General features: G+C 50.5%; 1 protein-coding gene across 1 annotated transcript in view; it reads left to right on the top strand.

Moving 5' to 3' along the window:
- KCNQ3 (potassium voltage-gated channel subfamily Q member 3) overlaps positions 1-18,105 on the top strand; it is a 293,037-nt gene that overhangs the window by 238,633 nt on the left and 36,299 nt on the right. The window contains exons 3-8 of the mRNA XM_032316480.1: positions 434-560; positions 4,363-4,535; positions 8,808-8,963; positions 10,464-10,574; positions 11,923-12,018; positions 13,313-13,407. Of these exons, the coding sequence (XP_032172371.1) occupies positions 434-560; positions 4,363-4,535; positions 8,808-8,963; positions 10,464-10,574; positions 11,923-12,018; positions 13,313-13,407 (758 nt within the window). The remainder of the gene's footprint in view (positions 1-433; positions 561-4,362; positions 4,536-8,807; positions 8,964-10,463; positions 10,575-11,922; positions 12,019-13,312; positions 13,408-18,105) is intronic.

The raw sequence follows: 18,105 nt of genomic DNA, 5'->3' as shown, positions 1-18,105 counted from the left end.
ATTATAAAACACTTGAGGTGGCGCCTGGTCCAGGAGCCATGCTTGTAAATGTTGACCATAAGTAGCAATAGCCAGGGTCAGGCACTATGGGTGGGACTAGCAGACTGTGTTTCATGGGTCTTTCCCTTTTCCAATTAACTCACTTAGAGACTTTTCATACATGAAAAAAGAATTTTAAGAAATGATCCATTGGAACCGAAACAGAAAAAAACAAAGAATCCCTTTGCAAAGCTGATGTTAGGGACAGTTAGCACATCCACACAGACGCTAGAGCCGTCCCAGACCGCATGGAGGTGATAACGTGTTCTTCTTCCCGCCCCGCCACCAAAACGGCAACGGAAATCCCGCTCTTCGAAACCTCGGAGCAGAAATCACTAGTCCCAGACGACTGGGTCTTGGTTGATCCGTGTCTCTCCATATGTTCTTAATGCAGGAAACATTTGCTATTTTCATCTTTGGAGCCGAGTTTGCTTTGAGGATCTGGGCTGCCGGGTGTTGCTGCCGCTACAAAGGCTGGCGGGGAAGGCTGAAGTTTGCCAGGAAGCCCCTGTGCATGCTCGGTAGGTAAGCCCTGACCCGAGTCAGGGGGTGCCCTCGTCCCCCTGCTTCTGGTGCACCATTTCCCCGAGGAGATTTTCAGCAGCTTCTGTCCTTCTGGGAAACCGTGTGTTGTAATAGAAACCTGCGCAGCCTCTGACCCTACCTCGAGGAGGAGGAGCTGCTCCAGTGTTCCGGACGCAGAATTCCTTCTTCCGTGGCTTGCCCTCCTCATGGCTTTACAGGTCCATGATCCTCGATGAGAGTGGTGGGGGGCACTCCTGGCATTTGGGCTATGAAGGTGCCACTCATTGTAGGATGCTGAGTACCCTCCAGTCCCTAGACTGGTAGCCTCCCGGCATCGTGACAACCAAAATTGCCTATACACTCCCAAGACTGGTGGTTGTGGGTGTGGAAGGAGTGACGCCACAGCTGGTTGAGAATGGGGTCTAGGGACCCACATTGTGCCCATTTTACAGAGGAGAACACCGAGGCTCGTGGTGCTCAGTCATTTTCTAGTCACACGGGTAGTAAGCAGCAGATTCCACCCTAACACCAAGGTCTGGAAGAATCTAGCACCTGTACCCTCCCTCCTTACCATGTTGCTGGGTCTTGACCCTGAAGCTGCTTTGGGAAGACGTCACCGACACCTTTGCCTCTGGGTGCAGGCGCTTGATAGTAGAGAAGGTGGACCCTTCCACTTACCCTTGTTGGTGCGGCATGAACTCATATGTTTCCATCTGAAGATCCCACTAAACTCGTAGAGCGGCAGTGACAGGGAGGAGTTGGAACCTCAAATTCCTCGTGATGGTTAAAGTTACAGGATCACAGGACCTTGACATACCCTCCGAAGGCACTTAGTCCAACACGCCGTCCTGTCTGAGGCTCCCGTCCTCGTCACAGCAGCAAGTGGTCACCTGCTTGCATACCTCCAATCCCAGGGCGCTCACTACCTCCCCCACATTTATTCCATCTGCAGTCTTCTGACTCTCTTCAGATACTTGAGTTCGGTCATTCTGTTCCTCCTCTCCGCTGCCGCGGTGGGAAAGTGCGCTTAGTGGCTTCGGCTGTACCTTGTACCGTGTTCTCAGCATCATCCTTCCTCTTCTCCATGCATGCCCACGTGCCTTTTAAAAAGTGACCCCCCAGGACTGAACACGGCCCTTTGGGCACGGATGGCCAGCCCTCCATGCTTCCTGCTCCAGAAAGAGAGCAGGAGCCCGCCTCTGTCCTAAGGGCCACGCTTCTCTCTGGGCAGCCAGGGGGGCCTGCCTTACCTGCAGGTTGCCTGGCACAGTGACTGTACCCCCTGACTGCTGGCGGAACCCCCTCTTCCTGCTTCCCCTCTGCTGCTGAGGCTAGACCCCCGAGGGTTTTGTGTATCCCACAACGTTTAATGCGAGAAGAGGCTATGTGGGCGTGGGTGTGCAGGGACGTGCACAGTTTGGGAGGACTTTGTAGTTACTGATTTTTTTTTTCATGTTTTTCAACCTTTTCCCTTGTTTGTCCTCCTTCCCTGTCTGCTTCTATCTCAGTCCATTCGGGCAACTCTAACCATGCCACGGACTGCCGCCTTACGAACCAGACAAATGTATTTCTCACAGTTCCAGAGGCCGGAAGTCCAAAATCAGGGTGCCAGGCTCTGGTCGAGTCCCTCTTCTGGGTCACAGACTGCCCACTTCTTGGTCTCCTTGCTGTGTCCGCGGGGCAACTGTCATCAGGGACCTGATCCCTTTTGTGAGGGCTCCACCCTCATGACCTCACCGCCCCCCACAGGCCCCGCCTCCTAAGCCCATCCCACTGGGGGCCAGGATCTCAGCCGCTGAATTTTGGGAGGACACACACATTCAACCCATAGCAACCCCAGTTTGCCTCCCCTTCTTCTGCCTTCCTTTAGAGTCTTTTGCAAGGTGTTAAGTGGACTTCATTTTCTCCTTTGGAGAGTCCTATCCGGTGCTGACCACAAGTCCTGTGCATGTGTTGAGGGGGAGTGGGGGAGGTGACCTCATACCCAAATTCAGAGGTTCTCACCCAGTTTGAGAACATCCTAGTATTGTAGGGAGCCTGGACCCTTCCAGGAAAAGAGCATTCCCCATGGCACAGTCTCCATTGTTCCAAAAGGGGCTGATTTGACTGCACTCCCTGTCATGTTCCACTGCCAGCCTCCCCCGGAGACCCGAGGCCAGGCTCAGCACACCGTCCTGGCTGCCTTCCTTTCTGGGACGCCTGTTTTCCGCTCTCCTCCTCTCGACTTCTCCCATAACATGACCCTTATGAGAAATGCTGCTTTTCTCTGTGTGTTTGACTTGAGGGTGGTCACCCGGCAGGGAATATCACGGCCTTCATATCCGAGGCAGCTCCAGACCCTGCCGTCTCGGGTGTGAGTCGGCCCATCTGGGCCAGAATCTCCCATTCTCTCCGAGCATTATAGACTCAACTCACATTTGCCCTACATCCAAGTTTTGTTTTCTCTTGCTTTCTGCAAACATTATAAGTGGATAACTTTGCACAGATCAGCGAAGAGGCCTGGCCAAGGATACAGACATGTTGGTATCCAGATGTTTGACACTGAGCTTTTCCCCAAAGTTAGGCACATCTGGGGGATACCTTGAAATGGCAGAGAAACCTAGGTGTGAATTGAGGGACCTAGTCCAAGCTGGAAGACCGATACAGCAGAGGTTTGGAGGTCTGGGAGACACCTCCGAAACAGTCCTATGGCCAGAGTCATTGGGGAAATGCTGTACTTTGTGTGTGGAATTGAAAGCCACAAAGCATATTAAGATATTGAAGGTTCCTAGAAATCCTACAGTAGCAAAAGGTGCTTAATCATTTTCCCCCAGATTTACTTGGCTGTGGGGTCCCGTTTACCTGCTGACCCTCTGCAGTGTGGCGGGGAGACGGTCGGTATGGGTGTTGGGGGCCACTGGAGGGAATAGGAAGGGACCAGGGGAAATGCCTCTGTCCTTGGCTCTTGGCTTCAGGAGCCAGCTTGGAAGGGGAGACAGAGGAGGACGGACGCGAGCAGGAGTGCTACGGCAAGCACAGGAAGGCAGACCGGGCTCCGGTCCCCTCATCCCCTGAAAGCTTCTCTGCTTTCAGTCGCAGTTGTGAGGCCGGGCCACATGCTTTATTGCAGTCTACCCTAGAGCCAAGGGAGAGACCAGCAGGCCGTGCAGCTCAAGAGTATGGGGGCCTCACCCACCCCTGGGGTGACCCTCCACCTGCCGGGGACAGAAGCCAACGGACGGAGGTCCCAGCTCCCATCTTCCAGAGTGACCGTGCCGGGAGGCAGCTTGCAACTCCCTCTCCCTTGCCTCTCCTTCCCTGTCTCCCTCTCCCCTCTCTGGAGCCTCCGGAGATGGTCTCCCCAAGAATCACCCAAGGCCAAGGCCCTGACTTGGTGCTGCTTTTAGGGGACACGTTCCTTCAACCATGTCTGAGCTTCAGGCTTTCCCCTGCACGGCCAGGGCATATTCCTGTCCCCTCTGGGCCTGAGAGGGACCCTGCCACCCTGGGGGACCTGGGGAATCGCTTCCCTGGGAGGGAGAGTGAGAGCTGGGGCCTGGCAGGCCTCCATCCAGGGTCCACTCGGCGGTGTCCATCCGGCCCTGTAGCCACGGGAAGGCACACGCGCTCAGGTTCTGTCTCCTCATCTGTCGCGGGAGAATAATCCCACGGAGCACGTGTGACTGGTGTCACGATTTCGCGCCGCCCGCTTGGCACGTGCGCGTCCGCCGGCAGCCAGCGCCTGTGACGGCTCCGCCGCGCTCGCCCGACCTTGACCTTCTCGTCCTCTCCCCCGCCACCCTCTGTTCCCCTTCCCAGACATCTTCGTGCTGATCGCCTCTGTGCCGGTGGTTGCCGTGGGAAACCAGGGCAATGTGCTGGCCACGTCCCTGCGCAGCCTGCGTTTCCTGCAGATCCTGCGGATGCTGCGGATGGACCGCCGGGGCGGCACGTGGAAACTCCTGGGCTCGGCCATCTGCGCCCACAGCAAAGTAAGTGCCACCCAGGAGCGTCTCCCCCCCACCCCGGGCCCTCACAGAGTCCCCAGAGGGCGGTCGCTTTGCCACCACTGGTGACGGGATGGGGAGAAGGAGCAGGAGGAAGAGCAGGGGCACCAGCAGGAGGGCCGCAGCCAGCACAGCAGGCAGACCTGGGTTCAAGTCCCGAGCTCCACGGAGTGCCTACGACCGACTGTGGCCAAGTCACTCCGCTCTCCTTGAGCCTTGGTTTCCTGATTTCTAAATTAGGGAACAATGGCTCTGCCTCCAGGTGGGTGAGGGGGTCAAATGAGCCAACCTCAGGCGGCTCACGCTGGGACAGGAAGCTTCAGGACTGGCCCAGACTAGTGGGAGTCCAAACTCCATTGGTGTGACTCTGGGGATTTTCTGACTCTGAATTTAGAAAATGAGGATCATAATGTGCTCACTTCCTAGAGTGAAAAGACTTAGAACATGCTCTATTTTTATAAGCTGCCTTAACAGTTAAAATGAGGATCCTTCTGGCAGTCTGCACAAGAAGAGGTACATATGAGTGCCTGGTAAACAATAGGTGCTCATTAATGGTAGTGTTTATTATTCCAGATATGCTTTTCTCCACAAACAGTACAAATAAATACCTAAATAAAACAAAAAAACACTTGGAGTCCTTCATCTCACTATGCTGCTTGTTTGAACCATCTGTGCGGCCTCTGACCCCAGATTCAGCGAGGTCAGCGCTTTCATGAGTTCTCCACCTGACGGTCCACTCATATCAGAGGACATGCTAGTGACACCTAACCTTTTATCAACGAAGCTGAGCTGAGGCACAGCTCCTATAGAAGTCAGGGCGAAAATGGCTGGTTTTGATTCTTGTCCTGTGTTCCCTCCGACCGGAATAGAACACAGTTGCCGATCCACCAGGTAATTCCTGGGAACAAATACGTCCACACCACCACCAGACTCTACCTCTGAGGTCAGGTGGGCAGAACTTCCAGACAAAATGGCATCTCTATGGTAGGAGACCAAAGGCAGAAAAAGAAACTGCTGGTCAAGCTCCATCGGCCATGCCTGCCTCTCAGACGACCCCCTTCTTAGCCTGGTGCGGTTCCTGAGCTGCACAGAGGCCGCCCACCCTGCCTTCCCTCCCAGGGCCGGCATTGTGTTGAGGAGGTGAGCACACACCTGGCTTGGAGTCCTGCTTCCGCATTTATTAACTACAAGAGCTTAGTCCAGTTCTTCCTCCAAGCCTGGTGAACCAGCACTTAGCACTTGACGTCTTCATCCATTTGTTCCAAACTTCAGGACTCTGGACCATGGTCCATGATTGACTTCTCTGGGAGCCAACAATGCCGAGTGGGAGGCCCGAGGTTGCATAGGGTTACAGTTTCAAAGTTAGGGTAAGGCCAGGCTGTGCTACCAGAACAAAGAAGCCCCAGAGGCTCTGCAACTTGGCGCAAAAAAAAGGTTGTCTTCTCACTCACACGGCGGACGTGAGCTAGGTGGCCCTCATCGTCCTGAAAATGAGGACTGAGTCACAGAGTTAGCAGAAAAGGGTCCGGGAGCACCGTGCAGAATGGATTTAAGGAACGGGCAGGAAGTTGCTGCCAACTTTCCTCCACATCGGCTCCACCCCAACCCCCTAGCACCCCAGCCCCCCAGCACCTCAGCCCTCCGGCACCCCAGCTCTGGTCTGACTTCAGGGCAGCTCAGGTGTGTACAGGAGTCTGTGGGTATCAGGAAACAGCCATGGGCTCTGCCACAGAGCTACTGGCATAAATTGTGTAAAGTCAGAATTACCTCGAATAGCCTTTTAAATGACTGCAAAGCACAGAATTGGGACACATTTTCACTCCTCGTCAATGACCATTATGCTACTTCTTAATAATCCAACACAACCAGGCTTTCAGTGCGGTCATGAACAGACAACAATTTCCGTAGCTAAGCACCAGATGCAACTTTTGACTCGCATTCAGGTGCCAGAGGGTATGAAAAGACATAGGAATGCTAGAGCCACACTCAACAGGGCAAGAGGCTGGTGCCCTGACAGCCCCGGGGAAGGATTTACCATTTCACCTTTGTCTTCTCCAAGCCTGGGCAGGGCAGACACTCGCTGAAGGGGGTGACCCGCAGGGGCCCTTGCGCCATCTGAACTAACCTCTCTGGGCTGTAAAGTGAATTTACGCAGATGTGAGTTTGGTTGTGGGGGAAGTCAGACCTGAGCAGCAGGCATAGGAAGTGTTAGAGATTCAGAGAAAGCCTATACTCAGGAGATAGTGAACGCGGGAAGGAACTAGAGCTGACCTCGATATCGGGACGCAAGGGAAAGCTTTTGAAACGGAGGTGACTCGGGTCTCAAGATGACGCTGCTCTTCGGTTGGGCCCATGGGAAAAGGCAGTGCAGGGACAGAGGCCAATGTGAACAAAGGCACAGAGGGAGGCAGGAATCAAGCCCGAGATCCTACGGACCCAGAAGGCCAGCCGCCTGGCCGCCGATGGTCAGGCAGAGGAAGTACATTAATACGAACAACTTTATTTCCTGGGATGATTTAGCAGGAGCGTCGGGCCTCATCTCCAGACTGTGCTCGCCAATCACCTTGACTTTCTTCTGCCCAGGCTACCGTGCTGAACTTTGAAATTGGAGCAGAATGAGAGAAACAGAGTCTTAGGGATTGCTTGGGTCAAGGTGTTTGAAAACCTTGGTGATTTGCGGATGTTTGTCGTATCCCTGCGCCATCCTTACTATTCCTTAACATTGTTCTCTAAGTCAACTCGCTGTGTGCACTTACTCGCACGTCCTAATCTATTGTGTGATAATATCCACGGAATAAAAGATTGTATGCTCATTTTAACTTATGCTGGTTTTTAATATTGTTTAAATCTGGATGTGACTCTTTAACATACAAACTACCTTCCTTCCTTCCATCAGGAGTACACAGGAGTGGACTCCTGATGTACACAGGAGTCCACAACATTTTTAAGAACTGCGATCCACTCCCTTCCTTTTGAAAATAAAGAAACTAAAGCTGGGAGGGGGCTCATTTGCCCAGGGTCCAGGCAGTCAGTGGCAGGGCTGGGTTAGCTCTGCCTCACTAGGTCCCCCTGCTGTCGGTTTTCCAGTAGTGCTGAGCTTTATCCCGGATCTGCTCAGCCCTGCGTGGAATCAAGTACCCTGGGTCCTGTGCCTCGAAAAGGAGGCAGATATCCATGTCACCTGCCTTCCTGTCTCCCTGTGAAGCCTCTTGAGCTGTGATGTCAAGGTCACCTGAAGACAGAAATCTTCCTCTCCTCTTTGATTATTGATGTTATTGACGGAAATAAGGACTGTATTATTATCAAAAAGACAAGAAGCAACTAGTGTTCGCAAGGATATGGAAAAAAAGAAGCTTCGTGCTCTGCTGGTGGGAATGTAAATTGGTGCAGCCACTGTGGAAAACTTTATGGAGGTTCCTCAAAATATTGAAACCAAAATAAAATAAAACAAATAAAAAATTGAAACCAGAAATGCCATATGATCTAATAATTCCACTGCTGGGTATTTATGCAAAGAAAACAAAAACTCTGATTCAAAAACATACATGCACCCCTATGTTTATTGCAGCATTATTTACAGTAGCCAAGATATGGAGACCAACTAAATGCCTATCAGTAGATAAATGGATACGGAAAAGGTGGTGTGCATACACAGAGGAATATTACACAGCCATAAAAAGGATGAGGTCCTGCCATTTGTGAGAACATGGATGGGCATAGAGGATATCAGGCTAAGTGAAATCAGTCAGACAGAAAGACAAATACCATATGATTTCCCTCATACGTAACAACAACAACAAACAACACATGAATAAACAAACAAAAAGCAGAAACAGACCGAGAAATACAGAGAACAAGCCAATGCTTGCCAGAGGGAAGGGGATGGAGAGTTGGACAAAATGGGTAAAGGGGAGTGGGAGGTACAGGTTTCCAGTTGTAGGATGAATACGTTGTGGAAATGGAAGACAGAGCACAGAGAATACGGCCTGTGCTGCGGCACTCTATGGGGATCATGGGAGCTCCACTTGTGGTGAGCACAGGAACATGTATCAACTTGTTGAATCCCTGAAACTCATGAGTTTCTATTCTCAAATTTAATAAAAGAAAAGGAAGGAGGAAAGGCTCAGGGAAGGTAAGTCACTTGCCCACCGTCGCGGAGCTGGTAAGGCGGGCCCCCAGCCCTGGTGTGTCTGCCTCCAGCGTCCATCCAGAGACGTCCCAGTGACCACTTCCCTTGTCCACCGCTTGCTCTCCCAGGAGCTCATCACCGCCTGGTACATTGGGTTCCTGACGCTCATCCTTTCTTCATTTCTTGTCTACCTGGTTGAGAAAGATGTGCCAGAGGTCGATGCCCACGGAGAAGAGATGAAGGAGGAATTTGAGACCTATGCGGATGCCCTTTGGTGGGGCCTGGTGAGTCACCGTCTTGAAGGTCCCCATAGGGACTGACAGAGGGAGGGAGAGGGCATGGCGTGGGAGGGCTCAGGTGGGCAGGTGCACAGGCAGGCACAGGCCAGAGCTCCCCCTGCAGGGAATGCACTGGACTGGGCTCTACCTTAGTGCTTACAAGAAGTCAGGGCTGGGAGTAGTCAGGGCCATCATCCCTTGGGGCCCTTATTTCATTAGTGGTGGGTTGTTATCAGCTAAGCCATGCATGTGCAGACAGACCCAGTAGCCGAAGCATACACTTGCACTCAGACCTTCAATCACACCTGAAAACCCACAGCTCTTACCCACAGGGGCACATGGTACTAGAGCTAGCATTTTTTTTTTTTTTTTTGAGAGAGAGAGAGAGAGCGCGCGCGCGAGAGAGCGAGCATGAGTGGAGAGGGGCAGAGGAAGAAGGAGAGACAGAATCCTTTTTTTTTCCTTCAAGATTTTATTTATTTATTTATTTATTTATTTATTTATTTATTTATTTGATGGAGAATTAGAGAAAGAGGGCAGGACAGCAGGTCAGAGGAAGAGGGAGAAGCAGGCTCTCTGCTGAGCAAGGAGCCCGACATGGGGCTTGATCCGAGGACCTTGGAATCATGACCTGAGCCAAAGCAGATGCTTCGCTGACTGAGCCACACAGGCGCCCTGGAGAGACAGAATCCTTAAGCAGACTCCCCGCTGAGCACAGAGCCAGATAGAAGGCTCCATCTCACCACCCTCAGATCATGACATGAGCGGAAATCAAAAGTCGGATATGTAACCAACTGAGCCTCCCAGGTGCCCAAAGCCAGCATTTTTTGGAAGGCTTACTTTGCTCTGGAGCATTGCTCTAAACGCCTTATGAACATATCTTAAATTCAAACAACTTCTATTTAAGGAGTTGTTTTAAGCCCCTTTTTAAGACTGGGAAACTGAGGCAAGAAGTGGTTAAGTAAGTAATTAATCCAAGAAAGATCTCTGAGCCAGTTAATGGTTGACCTGGGATCTGAACTCAGGCAGTTGGGCTCTAGGGAGCCCACATGGGACTGATCTGCCATCCTGTCCTGTGCAATCATGCGCACACAGTAACCTACAGTTGTAAACACACCAAGGACGATACAACACGCATCAGCACAGACTCATGCCCCGATGTGAGACACGCACACAACACATGTAAATGCGCTCACTCATCTGCGTGCAGACACTGGGAAAGAGCGACACACAAAATCACACCTGTGTGGATTTGCCCAGAACGCACATGCACATGTTTGCAGTGATGCAAACATTTGTCAGCTGATCGTCTCTAGGTAGGGAAAGCCTTCACTTAGAAACAGGCATGGCTGCAAGGCACCCATGTGATTACTGGGCACCTGGTACTTTCCTCCTGTGGGAGACACACCCCCAAGCAATATGAAAGGCTTACGGGTAGAGCTTGGCTGCGTGTCCCTGACTTCCCTGGTCCTGCAAAGGCCCACGTCTGACCTCTTCTCTCTTCAGATCACACTGGCCACCATTGGCTACGGAGACAAGACACCCAAAACATGGGAAGGCCGCCTGATCGCGGCCACCTTCTCCTTAATCGGTGTCTCCTTTTTCGCCCTTCCAGCAGTAAGTACTTCAGCCTTCTCCCTAGTGTGACTGGTGGCACCTGTCCCCACCCCCTGGCCTCAGCTGCCCCTTTCAGACTGTCCTACAGGTTGGGCTCCTCCAAATCCCAGTCTCAAGGCTGCCTTCTTTAAACAGACTTAGCTGACCCCCTCCTCTGGGCATAGCTCTCTAAAGGCACTTCTGACCCCGTGCTGCATCGCCCTCACCCCCTCTCACCCCCCACCCCCAGACTGTGAGCTCCCTGGGAGCTGGGATTACGTCGCCCACCCGCGTCTCCCCAGCACCATGCATATGGCGGGTCCTTCGTCTCCGGGCACTCCCTTCCCCTGTCCTGCTGTTTCATTTACTGGCTCATGTAAAAAAAAAAAAAAATGCATCTCCCTCAAGAGTGAGTATTTGACCCATGATAGAATAATCCCCCCAGCCCAGTGCCCATAAGTATAATGCAACAGTCACAGAAAACACTTATTCGACTTACTGTGTGCTGGACTCAGGCCATATGCTTTACCTGCACCATCTCATTTAACTTCATTTAATCACAATGTGGGGAGTTTGGTGAGTTTTTGTCACCGTAGTCCAGATGAGAAAACTGAGGTTCAGTTAGGTCAGTCAGGTTTCCACGGTTGCACCGTTATTGGGTTGTGGGCTCGGGCTCTTAATCAGGAAGCTGGAAGGAACCTTCTTATGGAACAAGGCTGCTTCCACCCTCTTCATCGCCCAGAGCGAGCCTTAGTGATATCCTTCCTCCACGGTTGCCTACCTTGTCTGTTTTTCCTAAGCTCGCTGACCTTAGGCATGTGACCTTTGTGAATCTCAGTGTCTTCATCTGGAACGGGTCAGGGGCTGTGGAGGGTGCAGCATGGTCTCGAAGCTTTCTCCCAACTTGAAAAGGGAGTGCTTCTATCCACATGCACATGGACCTGGAAATCAAAACAGGTGACGATTCTGGGAAATTGCAGTAAAAGTCTGAAGTGACCAGTTAAGCAGCTAAAATACATTTTACATTCCATTAGCTTTTACCTGGCATCTCTTCTGTGTCATACTTCTTAACAAACGGCTCCAATACACCATTTCACTCTTTGCTTAATGAAATTCTGAGGAAGGTAGTGTTAGCCCAGTTCCCTGCGGAGGAATGGAGATGCAGTAGTTAAGAGGCTTGCCCGGGCTCTCCCCTCTGGGAAGTGACAGAGTCAGGAACTGAAGCCAGGCCTTCCTGACATCAAGGCTCCACGTAACCCAGCCATCTACTCCCTAGACGAGCAGAAAAGAGTCTTTGTGGCCCTGGGAGTGGGCGTGGGGCACCCAGAGAGGCCAGCAGGGCTGATCGGGGCCTGACTTCTCCCTCTAGGGCATCCTGGGGTCGGGACTGGCACTCAAGGTACAGGAGCAGCACCGGCAGAAGCACTTTGAGAAAAGAAGGAAGCCGGCCGCTGAACTCATCCAGGTCTGTCCGCCTGCGGAGGAACGGGATTGGGACCAAGCTCCTGTGCATCTGCATTTGTCGGGGCGGGGGGTGGGGGGCTGGGGGTACTTGTACGGCGGTGGGCCTGCTTGGGCTAGGCATGGGACCGTGCTTGCTTGCAGGTGGCTATGGGTGTTTTGACCTGTGCTCGTGCATGAGCGTGACTGTCCCAACACTCCTCCAACCAGATTCTAAGTGAGAAAGAGACACAGGACTCCGACAGGGACCAAACGAGCCATGGGCTGTTTTACTATCAGTGTTGGAGTGGAGAATTTAGCTTGCCCTGAGTCCATGTGAGGCGTCTTCTCCTTCCAATTCCCACCTCCGTCCTGACCTAAGGAAGAGCCGGGCTAGAGTCCAGGTGCTTAGCCAATCGGCTACAAGGAGACGTGGCCCCTCACATATGCCAAGGACGGAGAATCCATAAGTCAAGAGAGAAGGAGACACCTTATATGTGCTCAATTTTGGACAGTTGGCCCCTTCGTCCTGCCCAGTAGAAAATCATGCACAAGTCGGTGTTGGACGCCCAGCAGCTCCATCTCTCCCACACTGTGGGCTGGAAGTGGGGAGGATGGTGAGAGCTGGGGAGAAAGGCAGAAGTGTTCCTGTTCATGGTTTTGTGGGTACAGAGAAGAGGAGGGTGGGGTACCCTGACTACAGCTGCATGGGACCCAAGGTATATGTGATCACCCACCATGAAATTGCATCCAGTGTCCTGAGGGTCTCTGTGGGTCTGTGGCTCTGACACTGGATGGTATATGATATTCTCTTATATAATCTAGTGTGATGGCCAGACCAATCCCTAACGGTCTGCTCCGTTATCCCCCAGCCCCCAGACCATCACCGTAGCCCTGAAGTTGTAGTACATTAGAATCGAAACTTCGTCTCCGGGGTCATCTCTTGCAACTGATGTGGCACAAAAGACAGTGTTTATCCCCCTAGTTGTTTAAGAAGTCTCAGGGAAACTTGCAGCAAGAGTCACCCCTGCTCCTTCTGGGGATTTTATACCCAGCACCCTCTTCTCCTTCCGCTGCATAGCTCCGCACCCCTGCCCCACGGTTTAAGTCAGGGCTCCAAGATGATGGATGGGAGAAGGATTCCTTCCACAGGTTCTACGTGCCGGGAAACCTGCCTTCTCTGCCTATCACCTCAATGCATATTTAAGCTCTTAAGAGAAGTCAGGAGTTCCTCTAAGGGAGGAGGGGCCGCGGGATTCCGTGGGAGTTGAGTGATGCAGGGCGATCTGGTGATCCCGGCCCCTCTTCTCTCCCCGCAGGCTGCCTGGAGGTATTATGCTACCAACCCCAACAGGATGGATCTTGTGGCGACATGGAGGTTCTATGAATCAGTCGTCTCTTTTCCGTTCTTCAGGCAAGTGGCGACCTGTCTGAATGCTCTGGGGGTGACTGGCCGTCCCTCCTGTGGGTCTGTGTTTGTGCCTGTGGCGTCATCGTTTCTTGGAGAATGGGGCATGGTTCCTGGTGTGTGCCGCCTATTAGAATCACTGAGAGCTTAAATAATCCCAAAGCTCAGGCCACACCCCCAGTTAATTAAGTCAGAATCCCCGAGAGTGGGGGCCAGGCATCTATACCATTTGAAGCTCTCCAGGTGACCCCACCAGAGATTGCCAGCTACAGTGTGGCGTGGCTGACAAGAGAGGGTCTGATCATTGCTTGAGCAGGGCCGGTGTCTGAGGAAGTGGGGAGTGGGCCTCACGAGCAGTCCTGGGAGCTCCTCCCATAGGGCCATGGCCTGTACCCACAGGTTTCTCCGGATACTGGGAATAGGCAGGCCCAAGAGGCAGTAAGAGGAATCCTCCAATGACCCAGAGATGTTGTTTTGAGTTCTTAGAGGTGGGAGATTAATTTAAAGGTCTCAAGGGCACCTGGGTGGCTCAGTTAAGCATCTGACTCTTGATTTCAGCTCAGGTCTTGATCCCGAGGTCCTGGGCTCGAGTCCCACGTTGGGCTCCGTGCTCACCGGTGAGTCTGCTTCTCTCTCTGTCCCTGTCCCATCTTGTGCTCTCTCTCTCAAATAAATAAATAAAATATAATTAATTAATTAATTAATTAATTGCCTCAGGAAAAAAAACAGAAACCTCTGCCCACGGCCAACCCCTGTGACAAGGAAGAGGGAAGTTCATACTCCCTGGATATCCAGTACGTCCGAGGGAGCCAAGTTCATACTTTGTTCACTCCTCACAGGCGTCCTACAAGGAAGGCCAGAGGCTCTCAGATGCTAAGGTGCATTCAATTAGCCGGGTGCTATGGAAGTGTGGGTCGTGAGCCCGCCTTCAGCCACTTCAGGGGCGCAGGCTGAGTAAAGCCTCTTGGACAGACGCCCTGTCTGACAGGCTGAGACAGGCTGAGAGGTCGGGTCACCAGACTCCTCTCACAGCGGGGCGAGCTGGGGTTCAGAAACTTCAGACATTCTGGCCAATGTCTGCTACATCAAGAGGCCCCCAAAGCCTGTGGCTGTTTTACTACTTGGGCTATTAAGACAGACCAAGCCTCACGCCTCTCTGGATGTGTGTTTGCTTGTTTTTTCATTTATTATTTTATTTTGTTATGTTAGTCACCATACAATATGTTGTTAGTTTTTGATGTAGTGGTCCACGATTCCTTGTTTGTGTGTAACACCCAATGCTCCATGCAATACATCCTGTTTGTTTTTAGATTTTATTTATTTATTTGAGAGAGAGAGAAAGAGAGAGAGAGCATGTCGGAGCAGGGGCAGAGGGAGAGGGAGAAGCAGGCTCCCCGCTGAGAAGAGTGCCTCGCTCCGGACTCAATCCGAGGACCTTGAGATCATGACCTGAGCCAAAGGCAGATGCTTAACCAACTGAGTCACCCAGGCGCCCCCTCCCTAGGTTTTAGAGCCTGCGATCCTGAGCTGGGATTTACAGTGTGTGGATGAAATGAGGAACCGCCCTACCTCTTGGGTTGGGAGGAAGAGTAGAGGGACACTCAGCCTCACACCTGGAGCTGGGCCCGGCTCTGAAGCATGTTTCTTCCACACCCCTTTGGTTTCATGGACCCAACACCAGCCAAGTGGCCCCTGTATCCCCAGGCCACGCTCCCACTTACTTATCATGGGACCTGCCCCCAGGCCCTTCACCCCCATCACCAGATTGTGACACAGATTTAAGGAGAGTCAAGAGATCTGGGTTCCACTGGCTCGCTTCCCTGCACTAAACCTTCGAGGAGATGACGGAGACAGAGAGAATAAAATCCACAACCTGACCATGGACGACAGAGCCCTGAGAGCTCGAGCTTGCCTCTGCCTCCTGCACTCCTGCAGAGCTGCTAGTGGCAGGTGCTGCTTCTTACTCAGGACATCCCATCCACCAGTCACAGGTGGCAGATGAAGGAATCTGACCTTGATCCCGAGGGCAAGGAGAATCTGTTTGAGTGGAGTGTGACACAATCGGATCCGTGTTTCAGGACGATGACAGGAAGGGTTTGGAGATGGAGATGGGAAAGGTTCAAGATTCTAGGCAGAGAGATCAGCTAGGCAAGGCCTGCAGCATTCAGGGTGAGAGCAAGCCAGGGTGTAGACCAAGGTAGAAACTTGAGGAGGGTGGTACGGGGAGTGAATTAACAAGGAGGTGGGATGCCAGGGAGTTATGACTGGCAGAGGACTTAGGGAGAGAGAAGAATCAAGGCTTCCGTGAACGAGTGACGGAGTTTGGGTTTATGGACCGTGTCTTCTCACCAGCAGTTAGATTCACTGCCTCAGAAGAAGGACTGAGGTTCACTTTCATTCTAAAGTTCTATTTGTGTCATCATCATTTCTGGTTGGGGATGACATCTGTCTTCTTTTGGGTCTCAAGAGTCTTTGAAAGGGAAGGGGGCCGCCCTTGAAGAGGACAGAATGACCTTGGACTCAGAGGCAAGAACAGGTGCGACCCCTCTGAGTGCAGAACCAAAATGATTTCCATTTGCTATGCAGCCCAAGGTCTTGGCAAGAGGCCCATTCTTTTGGGGGTGATTTATTATAAATAAGGCATTGTCCTGGCTGTCAGGGACTTGGAGGAATACATTGTACTGCAGACAGCTGCTGTGATATGGGAATGGCTTTTAAACTGAGAATCAATCTTTCTTTCTTTCTTTCTTTCTTTCTTTCTTTCTTCCTTCCTTCCTTCCTTCCTTCCTTTCTTTCTTTCTTTCTTTCTTTCTTTCTTTTTCTTTCTTTCTTCATTTCTTTTTTTTTTTTTTTTCCTTTCTTCCTTTCTTCAAGAACAAAAATATCAAGTCACTAGACAGGTTCACTTAACAACAATTCTGAAACAACACAGTCCCTTGGGAAAAGAATGTCCCTGAGTTCCAACCCACTCTATATGTTTCATGGTAAAGCTGTCCTCACCTGCCTCCTATAGGTTTTTTGTCTTTTGTTTATGCTTTTCTAAAAAAATTAATAATTATGCTTTTCTAAAAATAAAAATTAATTAATAAAAACTTATTAATAAAAATTAGTAAAATAAGAACTTTATTGTGTTTCACCTGCTCTAAAAAGTACTTTTGAAAGTGAACAGTTCAGTGGCTTTTAGTATATTCACACAATAGGGCCTTGATCAGCACTATCCAATTCCCAAACATTTTATTGCCCCAGAAAGAAACATTGTCCCCATTAGAAGTTATTCTTGGTTCCCCCTTTTCTCCAACCCCTGCAACCTCAAATTTATCTTCTGTCTCTATTCTATCTATTCTGGACTTTTCATAAAATATGAAATCCTACAATATGCGGTCATTTAGTCATGGTTTCTTTTCCTTAGAATGCGTTTCAGGTTTCATTCGGGTTGTCCTGTGTATCAGAAATTGATTCCTTTTAATGATTGAGTAATATTCTATGACAGATGCCCCATTTTGTTTATCCATTCAGCAGGTGATGCACTTCTGGGGCGTTTCATGATACACTTTTGGGGGCTATTATGCTGATGTCCACATTGTGTGGATGCAAGTTTTCGATTTTCTTGGGTTTATACCTAGGGGTAGAATGGGTAACTCTGTTTAGCTTTTTGAGGAAGTGCCAGACTGGTTTTCCATGGTGGAGGCATCATCAGACATTCCTCCCAAAGACTTTGCAGGATGAAGGTGTATAACGCATCCTGAGGAACAGTGCCATATGAGAGTTTCCAGCTCAGTGCAGTCCTTCATGAATTCTCAAGGGTATATATGTTTAGGGCTAATGGTGATGGATATTTTTTTTTCTTTTGTTACTACTTAAAATTATAAACTCAGTGTTTCTGAACTGTAAAGAAATTCAGAGAGTTTTAAGTCCAAACTCAGCTTAATAGAAGAAGGAACTGAAGTGTCCTGGAGTTCAGGAACTTTCTCAAGACTACACATCATGTTGGGGATGGTTGAGACCCAGCCCAGATCTTCTGAATGCTTGACCAGTGAAGACTGTGTACACTTAGGACAAAGAGGCATTGGGAGTCTGAGAAGGTACAGGGAGAACCTTAGGGGTTGATAGATCGTACGTTCTTATGTGCAAACACCTGTGAGTGCAGACATTTAAGACCACCTGTTGCTTTCCATCAACAGGGAATGTGCATGCCACTTGGTTTCTTAAATGTTGTGGTAGAATTATCTAAGCACATCTGTATTGTCTGATATGGTACCACTAGCCATTTGTGGCTTTTGAGTATCTGACTGTTACTAGTGCCACTGAGGAATTACATTTTAGATTCTATTTAATTTTAAATTAGTCATATGTGACTAGAGGCTACCATATTGGACAAACATTAGATATTAGAACTAAAATGGAGTCAAGACTTAGGCCCAAGAGATAGAAGTTACTTGACTAAGAAGACCCAGTTTATTTTTTGTTTAACCAGAACTTGTTCCTTCTCTGACAAGAATCAAGATAGCTGGAGGGTTCTGCAATAGAGAAGGGGACATATGTAGCTATCCTTCCCCATGGCCAAGAAACATGGATCTGCTTTCATAGATGCTCATTTCATCTTTCGAATGCTCTGGAAGAGAAGAAGGGGTAACATCATTTTCATAACCCAGATATTATCAGTGAGGAATCAGGGCATCAGTGAGATTAATTAGCTTGCCTAAT

Source organism: Mustela erminea, chromosome 16 (genome assembly GCF_009829155.1).
Source record: "Mustela erminea isolate mMusErm1 chromosome 16, mMusErm1.Pri, whole genome shotgun sequence".
Taxonomy (NCBI): Eukaryota; Metazoa; Chordata; class Mammalia; order Carnivora; family Mustelidae; genus Mustela; species Mustela erminea.
This window is presented reverse-complemented; position numbering and strand designations above follow the sequence as displayed.